At 44.7% G+C, this 15638-nt stretch overlaps 2 protein-coding genes across 4 annotated transcripts in view; one reads left to right on the top strand and one right to left on the bottom strand.

The window, feature by feature from the left end:
* EFCAB14 (EF-hand calcium binding domain 14) overlaps positions 1 to 7621 on the top strand; it is a 36910-nt gene extending 29289 nt beyond the window's left edge. For 2 of the 3 annotated variants that reach the window (XM_035018634.1, XM_035018635.1), the window contains 3 exons: positions 1212 to 1323; positions 2356 to 2481; positions 5749 to 7621. In XM_035018634.1, coding sequence (XP_034874525.1) covers positions 1212 to 1323; positions 2356 to 2481; positions 5749 to 5924 — 414 coding nt within the window. In that variant the 3' untranslated portion in view covers positions 5925 to 7621. Of the gene's footprint in view, positions 1 to 1209; positions 1324 to 2355; positions 2482 to 5748 lie in introns of all 3 variants that reach the window. The other variant, XM_035018637.1, reaches the window with a different exon arrangement.
* Positions 7622 to 10920: 3299 nt separating this feature from the next.
* On the bottom strand, positions 10921 to 12472 carry TEX38 (testis expressed 38). The gene has a single exon (XM_035020167.1). The coding sequence runs from the start codon at positions 11505 to 11507 to the stop codon at positions 11040 to 11042; it is 468 nt and encodes a 155-aa protein (XP_034876058.1). The 5' UTR covers positions 11508 to 12472; the 3' UTR covers positions 10921 to 11039.
* Positions 12473 to 15638: the final 3166 nt, after the last annotated feature.

Consider the following 15638-nt stretch of genomic DNA (forward strand, 5'->3'; position numbering starts at 1 on the left):
TGCTTTTGAAAAAATAAATAAATAAAAATAACCCACCTGGGGAATGACAAGAAAAACCAAAGATCCAGATATACATGTTGAACACAAAAAGTAACAGGTGGTTACTGCTGGAGATTCTTAGTGATTTCAGCAACAGTCCAGATTTTAATTGTAAACCTCAGAATCAAATGCAGCTCATGCACATTTTTTGCCTAAATTTCCTGGTTTTGTTTTCAGACCCTTTGTTTTAAACTGTCATCCCAGTGTGTTGGTCCCTTTGTCCTAAGCATCCTAACTGGATATAATTTCTCCCTAATTTCTTTGTAAATTCAAGTATTTAGTACCTAGCTTTAGTCACCTGTGTCCATATATTAGCTCCATAATAAACCAAGAGCAATCTTCTATATGGTAACTATAAGAGTAGAAATAAAGATCAGAGGGAAATAACTGAATAAAAAAACCATGTAATAAGTTGGTGCTGTCATTGAACATAGGATTAGGACCTTTCACACTAGGCTAAGCAGTTAGAAAAGCCTAAGCCTCATAGAAATCAGACTTCTCTTTTTTTACAATTAAATGTATTTTTTATGTGCCACTCTGGATCATCCTGGGAATGAGAAAGGGCATAGAGAAGAAACTTTTTAAAAGATATAAGTAAGTTAACGAATTAGGAATTTTGCAGTTCCTTCTGTGTGTTCCCAGCAGTTCCTGCCACCAGTTGAATCCTCACCATAGTGGGGAGAGAAGGAAAAGCCAAGGTTGGTTGCTTTTTTTTTTTTTTAAAGGTGATAAGAGTGTAACACTCCCTAAATTTGTCTAGTCACAAGGTGAAGTACGATAACAGGAAAATTATTTAGTGTGAAATAGTTCCTAGAAAATAATATCTACTCATTTAGGAAATTGGTGTTGCATGGGCACCTGAGCAAGGGTACATTTCCTTTACTGCTGACACATGCATACCTTCCCCCATCAACCAAATGTTCACAGTGAATCAGGTCATCTGTTGCATAATGTTCCCTTAATGATCTAGCCTCAAATCCCGCTAGGCCCTTATCAACTCTGAATACCAAAGGTATTTCTATAGTATTTGTTGATTCATTCTTTTATTACTTTTAATAGGGAACCTACTGGAAGTCAAGCCCTACATGCTAAATAGGCTCTGGGAATATAATGAGGAATCAGATAAGGTCTTACTTCCACCTTAAGCCTTCTGTGATCTTTGTTTTGGGCAGAAAGAAGATAGTTCAGATTCTCAAGTATCTAAGCTAAGAGAAAAACTACAGCTGATCAGTGCTCTCACAAACAAACCTGAGAGCAACAGGCCTCCAGACACCACTAACAAAGGTGAGATACTCAGGGCTGGCTTCTGAATATTTCACGCAGGCTTGGGCAGCCTGCCTCCCACACAGGGAGTGGGGAAAGGTGTTCCAGCAAGACCGATCAAACTGAGGGAATGATGCCTGAGTGCATCGAGATGAAGCTGATACACTTTGGTTTCATTTAGAAAAAGCCCATTTTGTACATGATTTGTATTCCAGACTATTAAGGAAAGAATGGGTAATGTTTAGCTTGAAATAGACTTCTCCATGCTGTCTGCATCCAATTATAGGCAAAAATGTAACTGTCATAGTGTATATTAAACCAGCCCTAAATGTTGTTTACGGAGTCTTTTCATTACTCTAAGTGCATAAAATTTACTTAAAAATAAATACTAGTCCTTCTGAAAAACCATTAACAAATAATGATAGATAGGATCATTGATTTGGAAAGGCCCTTGGCTCTAGGTAGGGACATACCTAATCAATATTAGCAGATGCCACAAGGATGTAACCAAAGCACTGGACTGGGTTGGCTTTGACCCCTACTCCCCACAAATATTTTTTCATTTGGGGGAAAGCATTACAACCTCTCTTACTCTCTTTCGGATGGGGGCAGACTACAGTGGGAGGCTTTGTCCTAACATCATGCTGCATAATTGTATGAAAGCCCTCTTTCAGCACCAGCTGATCTGGTGGCACATACCCCAGGTCAGGCTTATAGTATGGCTCCTAGGATATCAAATATCCAATGCTGTTCTTACTTACAGCTTAAACTCTTAGCATCTAAACCTATATAATGCTGACTTGTACTATAAGAGCTGCCCCTGGGCTTCCCACAACTTAAACCCTAATGTTATATGATACTGATTGATCTTCACTTGCCTACACAACATATCTCAGTCCATGCCTTTAACTTCAGGTAGTCACTGTGCTACTTAATTCTGAACTATTTCTCTTAAATTAAGTACATGTGCAATTGCCCTAAAAAGTGACCTTCAGTACTGGTTTAATTTGGTGTCGCATTTGATACTACTATAACAGTATGTGTTTGTTACAGAGCAAATACAGAGTTTCACATCAAAGCCGTCGGCATTGCCAAAATTCCCACAGTCTCTTGGAGATGAAACTGAGAAAGCTGTGCAGCTGAGACCTATTGCCCTACCAGGAATTTCTAGCATCAAAGGTAAATTTTTATACCATGGAGTAATAGGGAAAATGTTCAAAGCTCAAATTTTGTAATTTTTTTAACTTATAGGACAAAGAATCCTATCTAACATTGAGCACTTCCTGTGAGCCAGGTACTTGATATGCTATGCATTACATCATATAATCCTGTTAATAGTCCTGGGAACATAAATATTCATGTGTTATACCCATTTTCTCGATAGGGAAACTGCCTAAGTCCACACAGCAAATAATGGACTGAGGCAGAATTTACACCAAGGCAATCTGACACCAAAGTTTGCACTCTTAACCAGTGCACTATAGAGCCTTCATTCATTGAGTGAGTGCCTAATTAGACCCAGTGCTAAGCAGTAAAAATACAGTGTAAGATACGATCTCACTTTCCTCAAGGATGTGACGGTTTAGTGGAGAAGGCAAATAAGCAACCACAATACCGTGAGATTAGCAAAATGGAAGTTAACCCTATTTGCTAAGGCCTTCCAAAAATGAGGAGGGGTCCTTTGGCTGAAAATCAACAAGATAAACATTAGTAGGAAGGAGATGATTCCCAGTAAAACATGTTCGCCTTGCTTCCAGCAGCGTATATGCTGTTCTTCATTGTGATGTTTAGAGTCACCTGATCTTGCATTGGATAACTGCCTGTAAAATCACCCATTCCCCCCCACCTACCTTTGTCTGGCTCTCCACCTTAACTTAGATACTGCTCCACCAGGAAACAATTTCTTATCTCCTAGGACTGGATTAGATGCTTCCTGTGTTTGCTGTCTTATAATATTGTATATTTGCCCGTTTAGCACATGTCACTCTGTTGTAATTTCCTGGGAAGATAGAAGATTAACTTTACTCCCAGCCCCTAGCATAGTGCCTGGTACAGGTGAATATTTGTTAAGTGAATGAGTTATCTACGGTCTATAATTAATGCTTAAAACATAGAAGACTTAAATTATATTGCCATATAATTGCAATTACTTTTTCCCCTTATCCCCAGTTTTTCTTTTCTTTTTTTTTTTTTAAAGATTTTATTTATTTATTCATGAGAGACAGAGAGAGAGACAGAGGCAGAGGGAGAAGCAGGCTCCCCGCGGAGCAGGGAGCCCGATGTGGGACTTGATCCCAGGACCCTGGGATCATGACCTGAGCCGAAGGCAGACGCTTAACCGACTGAGCCACCCAGGCGTCCCACCCCAGTTTTTTTTTTCTTTCTATTTTCTGGGGAGACAGGAGAGTGTTAAATTGTTGATTGGCAATACAAGTGCCTTCTCCCACTTGCCATTTATTACATCAAAAATTGAGAATGAATGGAGGAAAGACTGTTAGAGCAGATTAAGAAATAGCCATCTTAACATTTGTACTTCAGTCTCTAACATAGGCCTTATGTACTTTGGATGACTATACTTTTGAAATGACCCAAAGCAGCAATAAGATTTTTATTTGAATACTACAACAATTTTATAAGCTCATGCACTATACACACAAACAACACTTTCCAGCTAGCCACTTGGTGGCAGGCATTGAGAACAAGCATCCCACCTGCTTTTCCTGGCTTTCAGAGCTTTTGAGATTCTCTAGCAGCTTCACTGGATCTGTCTCAGGACTGAAGGTAGGGCCTTCTTCAAAAGCTCAAAACTCCTTGATTGACCTTGTATTGCAACTGCTTTCTGTCCCTTCAGGCCATTTCCATTCTTCCTAAGTACCAAACAGCAGGAGGCCTATAGAATCTAGGTGTGGGGTTGACTAAATGAAGAGAGGAAAAGGATTTAGGAAGACTTCTAAAGAAACAGAAGCCTCTGACTGTCTTCTGGTATTAGAGACAAAATCTATTAAGTCATTCTGTGGGGACACAATCAAGTCCTTTTAAAACATTATGTAAGTAATCAGTCCTTTTTATTATGGGCCTTTGAGAAAATACCAGAAGAGACTGTTGATAGAAACTGTCCAATCCTTTTGGCTCAAATACTACCTTCGAAATTGAAAAGAAGCTACAGATACTACTCTCTCTCTTAGCTAGGAGAGAGAGAAAGAGCACACAGGTGCCTGATGCTTCATATACACTGTAATAACACTTTGAAGAGATCTGTAGTCCTTTGCTTTTTTTTTAATTGAGATAAAATTAACATACCATAATATTCACCTTTTTTTTTTTTTTTAAGATTTTATTTATTTATTTGAGACAGAGAGAGTGAGAGACAGAGAGCATGAGAGGGAGGAGGGTCAGAGGGAGAAGCAGACTCCCCGCCGAGCAGGGAGCCCGATGCGGGACTCGATCCCGGGACTCCAGGATCATGACCTGAGCCGAAGGCAGTCGCTTAACCAACTGAGCCACCCAGGCGCCCCAATATTCACCTTTTTAAAATGTATAATTAAGTGGTTTGTAGTATAGTCACATGTTGTACAACCCTCACCACCATCTAATTCCAGAACATTTTTTTATCATCCTGGAAAGAAATCCTGTACCCATTAAATAGTCACTTCCTATTCCCCCATGCCCTAGCCCCTGGCAACCACTAATCGTTCAACCAAAATCTTTGGATTTGCCTGTTCTGGGTATTTCATATAAATGGAATCATATGATCCATGGCCTCATATCCATGCTTCTTTCAACATGCTTCTTTCACTTAGCGTAATGTTTTCAGGGTCCATCCATGTTGTAGCATGTAGCGGTATTTCGTTCCATTATATGGCCAAATAATATTCCATTGTATGGATATACTACATTTTATCCATTCATCAGTTGGTGGACATTTGGATTGTTTCTGCTTTTTGGCTATTAGGAAGAATGCCGCTATGAACATTCATGTACAAGTGTTGGTGTGGGGATATGTTTTCATTTCTTTTGAGTATATACCTAGGAGTGGAATTGCTGGGTGATACGGTAACTCTGACTAACAGTCTGTTTTACGGGCTCAGCTCCTGTCATTAGCTCTTAAGGCCTCTCCAGTCCTTTTTACCCATTCAACATAAGAATAGAATCTGGTAAATCTAAAAGGAAAGCCTTGGACAGAGAGAATGCCAGCCCATTCATTTCTCTGTGATCATCTGTCACTGCTTCTGTTTTGGAAGGATAGTGCCAGTGTTCCTCTCATTCTTAAAGGGTCAAGAATTGGTCTTTCTGATTTAGTGAGATAGTAAGCCTTACCTTTTGGAAACAGAGTCCGCAAAATAGCTTTTAGTACTTTGCATTCAGCTGAGGCTCCTTTTTAAACTGTTGAGTAAATTTAGCTATATGTATAGACATACTCATTTTTTTGTAATTCCTTTTTAACAGATCTTCAGGATTTATTCCACAAGACTGGCCAGGACATGGATGGGAAACTGACCTACCAGGAAATCTGGAACTCCTTAGGTTCTGCTGTGCCAGAACTAGAGACTTTGAGAGCATTTGATTCTGATGGTGATGGAAGATACTCTTTCCTGGAGCTAAGGGTAGCTTTAGGTGTCTAGCCTCGTCAGACATCTTTTAGAAATGGGTACATACCCAGGACTACCTAATACCTACTCACCTAACACAAACAGCCCATCGATCCTCCAGTCCTCCAAACTACTGTAGCAGACTCATTGCCACCTTTTAACTTGTTTGAAAAAGCTATAAAGAAAAGTTATTTTTTTAAAAAAGAAGGCCATGTTACCTATATGATATTTAGAAATCTATGATTTCCTACAACCAGTAAGATCTTAATTTCAAAATTGCCAGGAAAAAAGTCAAGCCCTCTTTTTTTTTCTCTTTCCTTTTTTTTTTTAGGGAAGGAAACCTTATCTTTTAAAACTGGAAAGTGTGTATATAGAGAGAATAAGCCACCTTTTATATTTCACATAAATTTGCCTTAAATTAGCTGCACTTTATACAGACTCAGAAAATGTCTTTCTTTTAAAAGCTAGACCTTTTCTGTTTGTAAATATTTAAAATGAAAGAAAGAATTGTGCATATTTTGTGGGAAGTCGGAAGAATGGTTTGAAACAGGCTGTGAACAAATGACTTGTTATTAAAAATCGCTAATGTTGGTAACAGCTGAAGCTGTGTCCATGTCTCCTTAAGGCACCTCCTTCAGGTGCTGCTGTGGGGTTTGCCTTGGAGGCTGGATGAATAGATTTGGGGAGGTGACCCTGTAAGGACAGTGCTGCCTCCTGGCTCAGAAAAGTAAGATTCTGGCTGTTTGTTCCTGTCCCCTCAGCTGATCCCAACCTGTGAACCAGAGAAGCCTTGTTGGGGGTTTTTTCACTTTTAATCCTATTTCAGGGTTTATGAGCATAAACAGTTATGCATTGGGGAGCTACATTTTCCCCACTGAGTAAGCTCGATTATCTTCCCCCACCCTCCCACTCAAACCTCTCTTAGCTGTAGCTGGCGGCCGCCTCTGGTGCAGGCTCCATTCTGAATGGCAGGGCTGCGCTCCTCAGCTCACTATCTCCGCCCGGCTACCCAGGAGGGGCTTTAGGGCATAGCTTTGCCCCTCATTGTGACCAGGAAACTCCTTGACGTTTTACCTGGAGGCCTACCAAGAAGAACGTAGTATGTTCCTCTGTGGGCTAAAGCCAAAGGGGTTGTGAAATGCAGCACATGAAATCACATCAGGTTCCCTTACAGGTGTCAGCTCAGAAGTAGCTAGAGGCATTGTGTCCAGAGGATGCCGAACCATATCAAGTAGGCCTGGAGCAGGGGGGCATCACACGATGGCAGCAAGGTTTTTCAAATCTCTTAACAAGCAAGTGTACTACTCTTCCCTTTAAATACTTCCGTAGGCCTGGTACGAAAGGTCCCAGACCGGAAGGAATCACACGTCTGTGTCACCTGTGTGTGTGCTGTGCTGTTCTTAGACGCAGGCTTTGGGCAACACGAAAGGAAGAATGTCGTGGAACTTAACTGTTCTATATATAGGCCAAGTCAGGGAGAAACTAGAGCTTTCATGGCACAGACTTTAGTAGAGCTTGTTTCCATTTTCACTTCATCCAAGTTCCCCTGTTACCAGGGATGCCATCGAGCACCTTTAAACATTTAAGGGCTGGTTTTTTTCTTTATGTAGTGTTCAGTTTAGTGTTGGCTAACTTTGACTTTTTTTCTGAAAGTATTAACATTTAGTTAAAGCAAGATGAAGTCTTTCCCCATGAATGTGTCTGCTTACCTCATTTGGCTTATGCTTCTCTTTTTAAAAAAAAACAACATTTTTTTGTCTACCTGAGCTATTTCTCTTTCTTGGAAAGGTTAAAATAGAGCATAAAGTTAGCCTGGCACTTTAGGTAACTTGAAGACCACTCTTTTTCTTCTGGCTGCCTTCCTTGCACCTCCCCCCTTTTTAAATATATATACCCTTATAGATTTTGTAACAACCAAATAAAATTCTAGCAATAAATTGAACTATACTGCTATATTTGTATATACTGTACCATAAATAGTATGTCTGTACCTGGAAGGTATTTTTTTGAGAACTGATTTATATGAAATATACTTGAGGGTAATGTAGCTTGCCCATTTTAGTTTCAAATTCTTAATTCATAGGCAGATACTCTGAGGACCGCTTAAGTCTTTGTTGTCTGTACTTTTCTTTTGTATCAGATAGCTACACCTGGAGAAGGCAGTTTTGTTTTTCAGTTTCTCACCTGTTTGTCCCACCTCGAGCTCAGCTGGTTCGCATCATCCTGGAGCTAGCTGGACCGTGCCACTTGCTGTCACATCAGGCAGAGGTCTTCTGACCACACTCTCAGACTGACTACCCTTGCCGTGCTGCTGCCCTAGCTTCCAGGCAGAACGAGGGCATCAGGTTGAGGAGATCCATTGGCTTAAGAGTTTGATGAGCCTATTCTTCAGTGTTTATTTGGGAGTTTTATTTGGAAGTTGTCTGAACTTCCCCAACCTGTGACTTTTGAGCTGTACTCAAGCCTCCTTGCCTCCTATCTCAGCTCTGAGAGGAAGATTGGGTTTTGATGTTTGTTTCAAATACTTTCACCTTTTCACCCTGGCAGCTTCTGCTGAGGCTTTCTTAAGTGACCCAAAGCACAGCTTCTCGGTCCTTCTTTTCTTTTGCCTGTACTGTCTGGGATAATGTTTATTTCAAGAGCCTCCCTATAAATCAGAGGACCAAAAAGGTGTTCTAGGAAGAGAAGAATCAAAGGAATAGAGAACCTGGCTTAGGGATAAGGGTAATGTCCTCTTAAGGGCAGAGAGGGACCTGGCACCTAGGACAGTACACCCTTCACCTGCTGCTGGCTACTTTTCCTGCCAGTGGTGTTTCCTCACTTTATGTTGCTTTGCTAGACGCAACTCCGTTGCCCCCACTTCCCACTGCTGGTCTTGCGGTCACAGTTGAAGACTTTGACTGTGATGGGCTCATACTCATAATGGCCTGCTGTTGAGTTGTTTTTAGTGACAGCTTTTGTTTGCTACACACCTCATTGGCTTACTTACCAACACCAGCTAGATGTGGTCCCTTCTTTCATATCCAAACCAGAACACATTTGGGTATTCCTGAGACTTTATAGAGTGTGTATTGTTTGTTATACGAACCTAACCTACCTTGTTGTTTTCTCATATTAAGAAATGTAAATCTACTTTGCTTTAGTGGAGCTATTTTGGTAATGTATGAGCAATTTTGGTTCTGTTTGGAGAGTGAATTCAAGGTCTCTATGACTTGAGCTTTGCTTACTTCATATCAGTAATACAGCTATTTTAATTTATCTAAATAAAACATTTCCTTTTTCTCCCAGTGTCTGTGATTAAAGGTTCCCCCCTCCCCCGCCATACCTTCAGTTACTAAGAAAACAAAAATCTGCTTTGATCCCTATTTGTATAGACTCTCCTTTTGAAAGCAAGAACTAACAGATGGTGAAGAATCTGCCTTAAGAACTGCAGCATCTAGCCTGAAAGAGTGAAGGCTGCTGCTTGGGCATCTGCAGGGTTGTGGGGGGTGGTAAGGGGAGAGGGAGTCCCTTCCCCTCTCTGTATCAGCCAAGCTCCACTTGGGTCTCCATGGTGTTTTGCGTTTGGGGGTTTTTTTGGTTTGGTCGGTTAGTTGGGGGTTTTTTTGTTGTCTTTTTGGTTCTTGGAGTTTTTTTTTAAGATTCAGTGGAAGAGCATGTTGACAAGGAATGTTCCACTGCCTTTTTATACAGGGGGTGGGGGGGGTGAAACCCATTCCAAGAGAAAGGTCATATAGGGCCTGGGGCTTTTTCATACACAGAAAAAAAAAATGAGAAAAATTACACGTTTGCTAGGGTTCTAGGATTACACACACATAAGCAAACATACACGATCTGGGTGGCCTTTCCCTTCAGGGAAGACATAAAGCTTAGCTCATTTACAAATATGGTCAGATGATTTCCTCATTCCCAAAGTGAAGGGGAAAATTTATATCCCGGGGTGGAACTGGGCTTTCTTTTTTTTTAAGATTTTATTTATCTGAGAGAGAGCACAAGCAGGGGGAGCAGCAAAGACAGATGGAGAAGCAGGTTCCCTGATCAGCAGGGACTCTGGGCTCAATACCAGGACTCCAGGATCATGACCTGAGCTGAAGGCAGGCTTAACAAACTGAGCCACCCAGGCACCCCTGGGCTTTCTTATCTTCAGAGTGGGACCAAAAGCCAGTATTCTCTCTCCTTTTAGGATTGTTTCCAAAATGCACAAAAATATCCCCTATAATGGGTATTAACTTTGGGAAGGTCCATGGATCCCTTTGATAAAGATTTAAAAAAATTAATTTTCTGTGTAATTTTAGAGGGTTCAATGACCTGCCCTCCTCCTAAGCCAATTCATGGACCAAGTTAATTATGCCCTGCAGACATGCACGTGCACACACAAACACAAAACATTTGCCAAGTGTTTTCTAACAAGACTTATCATTAGGGAAGGGACACCATGGTGTATGCTGAGAAGACCAAGAATTTTGATGCCAGGCAGATGTAAATTTGAGACCTAGCTCTGCAGTATAAAAACAATATGCCCTTGGAACCTGTCTCCTCATTTATGAGTGGAGGATTGTGAGGTCCATTTGGCAGTTTTCTTGTATTAGACATAATGTAGAGACGACCATAAAAGAACTCTGCATCATCAATATTAATAAAGAATGCAATTCAGCCAGCAATGCAGTGTGGCTCACGGATCTCACAATGACTTGTTTTGCGTGTGACACGGTCACTGTGAATTGCCATGGCTCATGCACCCCCAACAGCTCTCACTCTTGTGGCAGCTGTGCTAAATGTCCCACAGACCAGCAGTGCCACTGGGTACCTGGCCCATGGTCTGGCATGCGTTTTTGGTCTTAAAATACTGAATAGAGGGATGTTGAGCTCATGTTTACTGATTCTCTGTGTCTCCCCACAGCCAACCCTCTGGTTCCCGTTTATGACCTTCATTCAGCTCTTTTTGCAAAGTGCCCCCATCAAACGGGAAGGACATTGCCCTCCTAAGGACAAATGAGACACAAGGGAGCCTTGGGCTTTTTCTCAGTCTTTCATAATGTGACATCCAGATGGGCTCTGGCCTCTGTGTCAATACCACCTTCCTGGGGTTAGCTCCATTTTCCTGCTCTGCCCCTGATACCTCCAGCCCCCACCCTCAGTGAGAGGAAGCTATAATTCTGAAGCAAAAGGCTTGGCACTGAAGCAGTGGTCTCCATGGGCCATAGTGGGGAGGGAATGGAAGTGGACGTTCCTTTCAGGACAAGTGTCCAAAGGGTAGGAGACTGAGTGGTTCAGCACTGGGGGCAGGTTGCACAGGGAAAGGGCAAAGGGCACCTCCTGGAAGACGGGAACTGGGACTGGGGAGCTGGTGTGGGACCGCAGCATTGGCGAAGGTAGGGGCTGCAGCGGAGGTCGTAGCGGGGCAGGGGCCTCCACCTTGGGGCTGCTGTCTTGGGCGGCAGAGTTCCTGCCCGCCGGTATGTCCAAATCCCATAGAGGATCTGCATTCTGGACCTCAGTCTCGGTCTTGGTGACAGCAGGGGGAGGGCCCGTGTTGATGGCTGTGTTCATGCCATAATGCCGACGCTTGTTAATCCAGTACAACAGCGGGCTGTAGGTGAACGTGGCGGCCCTCATCACCTCCACCCACTCCTGGGCACGCTCTTCCCGCCGCAAGTTCTTCCTCCAGTGCAGAAAGAGAATGCAGCCGCCGGTTACCACAGAACACAGCCCCAGGAATCCGAAGTACAGTGAGACCCACACTGAGGCAAGAAAGAATAAGAGGCAAGCTGGTTGATAGCTCTAACTTGGGGCCTGAGCTATTTCTCATTCCTCTCCCTATCCCATTCATCAATTATCCCATCCTCTTAACTACTTTCTCCATTCCCCCCTTCCCTCCTCATTGACTTGCCTCATCAATCTCTTATTCAGTCAACGCTAGATTTCCAGGGAGCTTAAGAGGCCACCTTTAGCCCTTTACAGATCAGGAAAGCTAGGTCTAGAGGGGCCATGACCTGCCCAGACTTGGTCAAGCCTCTTGTTCCCAACCCTGGACCCATCCAATCCATCTGATGAGAAGCCTTACTAAAGGCAAAACCCGTCAAGGAAGTAAGTTTATAGGGGACGGGGACACCAGTGTCCCATCCCATTCCACCATACCCCTTATCCATTCAGCTGTCATGGTCCTAGGGAATTCATTGTACCCTCTCTGGTTCAGCAGAGAAACATCTCTGCCCCCAATCCCTAGTTTTCTAGAGGAAAGTATAGCCTAACTGCTTAGCACTCCTCCATATAGGCCACCACCCATCCACGTAAAAGGTCTTCCCTGAGTGTCTGCCCCACACTAAGGGCACAAGGCAAGAGGCAGGGACTGGAAGGGCATTTACCACCAGGGAGGCTCAGGTCCTCCTGCTGGGAATCCATAAGGTCGAGTCTTGGTCCCCAGCTGATGGCTCTGGGGAGAGGGAGCTCACCTACCCGTCTGCCCAGCCAATAGAAGGCCCTGGAATGCTTAGTCCCATTGTTCCCTAAAGGTGAGGTCACTGGGTTCTGAGCATTAAACATTCTAGAGGCAGTGCTTGTGAAGTCTTGGGTTGATGGAAGGAAGGGACTCTATCCAATGGTATCTCGTAGGCCTAGTGTGTGTCTCTGCTGCCAGGGACTGACCCACCCACTGAATTGTCTGCCCCCCACCTCTTATGGTAAACCCACAGAGAAGCCCCCAGGTGTCCCAGGGGTCTATCCATGTTTCTGGGCTTCAAGAAACAGTTGATGGTGGGCGCCTGGGTGGCTCAGTTGGTTAAGAAACAGTTGATGGATACCTGTTGCCAGGGAGGAATGGGGCAGGGAGCATACACAGCTTTGGGCAGCCTTGCCTTCAAGACCTTTTTTTTAAGGTTTTATTTATTTGAAAGAGAGAGAGAGCACAAGCCGGGGGGGGGAGTGGCAGGCAGAGGGAGAAGCAGACTCCCTGCTAAGCAGGGAGCCCGATGCGGGGCTCCATCCCGGGACCCTGGGATCATGACCTGAACCAAAGGCAGACACTTAACTGACTGAGCCACCCAGGCACCCTGCCCTCAAGACTTCTATAACCTTTCTAACTAACAAGTGTTAGCAAGTGTTTCCTGGGCATCAGGCCCTGTAGGAGTGCCCCACCATCCCAGCCCTACATCTCTTTCCAGCCTCACCGTCCTCCGTATCCTTCACACACCTTGCCCTCTGACCAGGCCAGACTCTGGAACAGACCCAGCCTATTCACATCTCTAGAGTTTTGCTCACACTGCTCCTCCACCTAGGAGTGCCTTTCCCACTTCCCTGGACTGAACAGCTACTTATCCTTCAAGGCCCAGTTCAGTTACCCTGACTCCGTGACAGTTGTTTCTGTTGGCTTCCCCAAATCCCATCATGTCCAGTTTGAAGGGACCTAGACAGTTGTGTGGTCCAGCTCCAGTCAGATGCTTGAGCCCTGGGGGTAGATGTCCCCCACCCAGCAGCCAGCGCCGCAGGACTCACCTGAGTGTGACGTGCCACACCTCCTGGGGCAGCTCAGTTAGAAAGCCCTTCCCTAATGAAGCCCAAGTCTGCCTTCCTGAGGTTGTACCCCTGGGCCTAGCTCAGCTACTGGCGCCATTTAATTACTTCCCCCTTTATCACCCCACCCCCCCACCGATGTGTGACTGGGGACACTATTCAGCTCAGATTTCCCTCCAGGTTCCCCTTACACTCGGCTCTCCTATCTCACTTGTCCACAAGTAGGGCAAGCATGCTCCTATATCAAGGCCTTTGCACTCCCTGTTCCCTCAATCTGGACGGCCCTTCTCCCAGATACCCAGACAGATGATTCCCTCATTTCCATCGGCATTCTGCTCAAGGGTCCCCGTATCTCTCTCTTAGCCTGCTTTGTTTTCCTGCATAGCATATATCCTCACATAACATTACAATCGACCCTGGAACAACATGGAGATTAGGGACTATGACCCCTGCACAGGTGAAAATCCATCTGCAACTTTTGACTCCCCCAAACTTAACTACTAATAGCCTATTGTTGACCAGCAACCTTACCAATAACAGAAATTGTTGATTAACACATATTATAGGGGCGCCTGGGTGACTCAGTCGGTTAAGCGTCTGCCTTTGGCTCAGGTCATTGGGATCAAGCCCCGTGTCAGGCTCTCTGCTCAGCTGGAAGCCTGCTTCTGCCTGACACTCTGCCTGCTTGTGCTTGCGTGCACTCTCTGTCAAAGAAATAAATAAAATCGGGGCGCCTGGGTGGCTCATTTGTTTAAGCGACTGCCTTCGGCTCAGGTCATGATCCTGGAGTCCCGGAATCGAGTCCTGCATGGGGCTCCCTGCTCAGCGGGGAGTCTGCTTCTCCCTCTGACTCTCCCCCTCTCATGCTCTCTATCACTCTCTCTCTCAATAAATAAATAAAAATCTTTAAAAAAAAAAAAAGAAAGAAAATCTTTAAAAAAAAAAAACCCACATACTATGCATATATAAAGTATTATATTTTTTTTAGATTTATTTATTTGAGAGAGTGCGTGCACACAAGAGGGGGGAGAGGGGCAGAGGAAGAGAGACTCAGACAGACTCCGTGCTGAGCATGGAGTCCGACAGGGGCTCAATCCCAGGACCCTGAGATCATGACCTGAGCCAAAACTAAGAGTCAGACGCTCGACCAACTGAGCCACCCAGGCGCCCCCATATACCGTATTCTTACAAATTAAGTAAGCTAGAGAAAAGAAAAATGTTAAGGAAATCATAAGAGAAAACACATTAACAGTGTTGTAAAAAATCCACGTGTAAGTGGACCTGGGCATTTGAAACCAGTGTTGTTCAAGGGTCAACTGTTTGTTATCTCTCATCCCACTAGAATGTAAGATCCATGAATTAGTAAACAAGGAAATAAATACCTAAGAATCGTCATAACTGCTATGAAGAAAACAAAATAAGGTAATGGGATAAAGAATATAAACGGATAGCATGCATCAAGAAAAGTCCCTTTGAGGTGCCGACTTATGAACTGAGCCATAAATGATGAGGAGGCCGCCACATGCAGATCCAAGCAGAGGGATCATCAGCCAGTGCAAGGATCCTGAGGCAGGTATAGGTCAGCACACTCGAAGGACTTACTAATCTCCGAGTCCACCACAGGCCAGGGCCTAGGACCAACCCCCATGAGTGCAGGCTGGACTGAGAAGAGTTGAAGGCTCTGGCCCGACCCCGGAGGAGTCCACCATTCACGAGGGGTTTCTACCACGTAAGACCCAGACAGGAAGGACTTCCACGAAGGCAAACTGATCATGCCATTGTGGTGGGCTTGCCCCAGGGCTGGCCCTCTATGGTGGGAGAAGGTGAGGCACAGAGATGTAGATGTCACTGTGTCTGACCCCAGTAATTCCCGCTTGGTTCAAGGGGATGAAGAAGATGGTGGCAGAGCATTACAAGGATCAAAAACAGCCAAAATCAAGACTTGTTAGGACAGACCCAGGTGTCTCTCTGGAGAGGAGGTTTGGCTGGAGTTCAAGGTGGATGTCAGGAAGCAGAGGGAGTGGAGGAGACGGAGCGCAGAGGCTGCTGGACCCGAGCGGGAAGGCGTGGAGCCGGGCAGGCTCGGGGGAGGCGACGGGCCGCGGCACCCCGCGGGCCGTGCGAGCGGCGGAACGCGCGGCTCCGGGGCCGAGCCGCGAGCCCCCCTCCTACCCGCCCCGCCTCGCCTTCCCCAGAGCCCGGAACCTTCCGCGCGCGGAACCTCGGTGCCGGAGCCGG

The sequence above is a fragment of the Mirounga leonina genome, unplaced genomic scaffold (genome assembly GCF_011800145.1).
Source record: "Mirounga leonina isolate KUSES-001 unplaced genomic scaffold, KU_Mleo_1.0 Mir_173, whole genome shotgun sequence".
In the NCBI taxonomy this organism is placed as follows: domain Eukaryota; kingdom Metazoa; phylum Chordata; class Mammalia; order Carnivora; family Phocidae; genus Mirounga; species Mirounga leonina.

Bases quoted from the DNA above. Each gene is read 5' to 3' on its own strand.
- TEX38 (XM_035020167.1), bottom strand. From the start codon at position 11,507: ATGAGGGCCGCCACGTTCACCTACAGCCCGCTGTTGTACTGGATTAAC.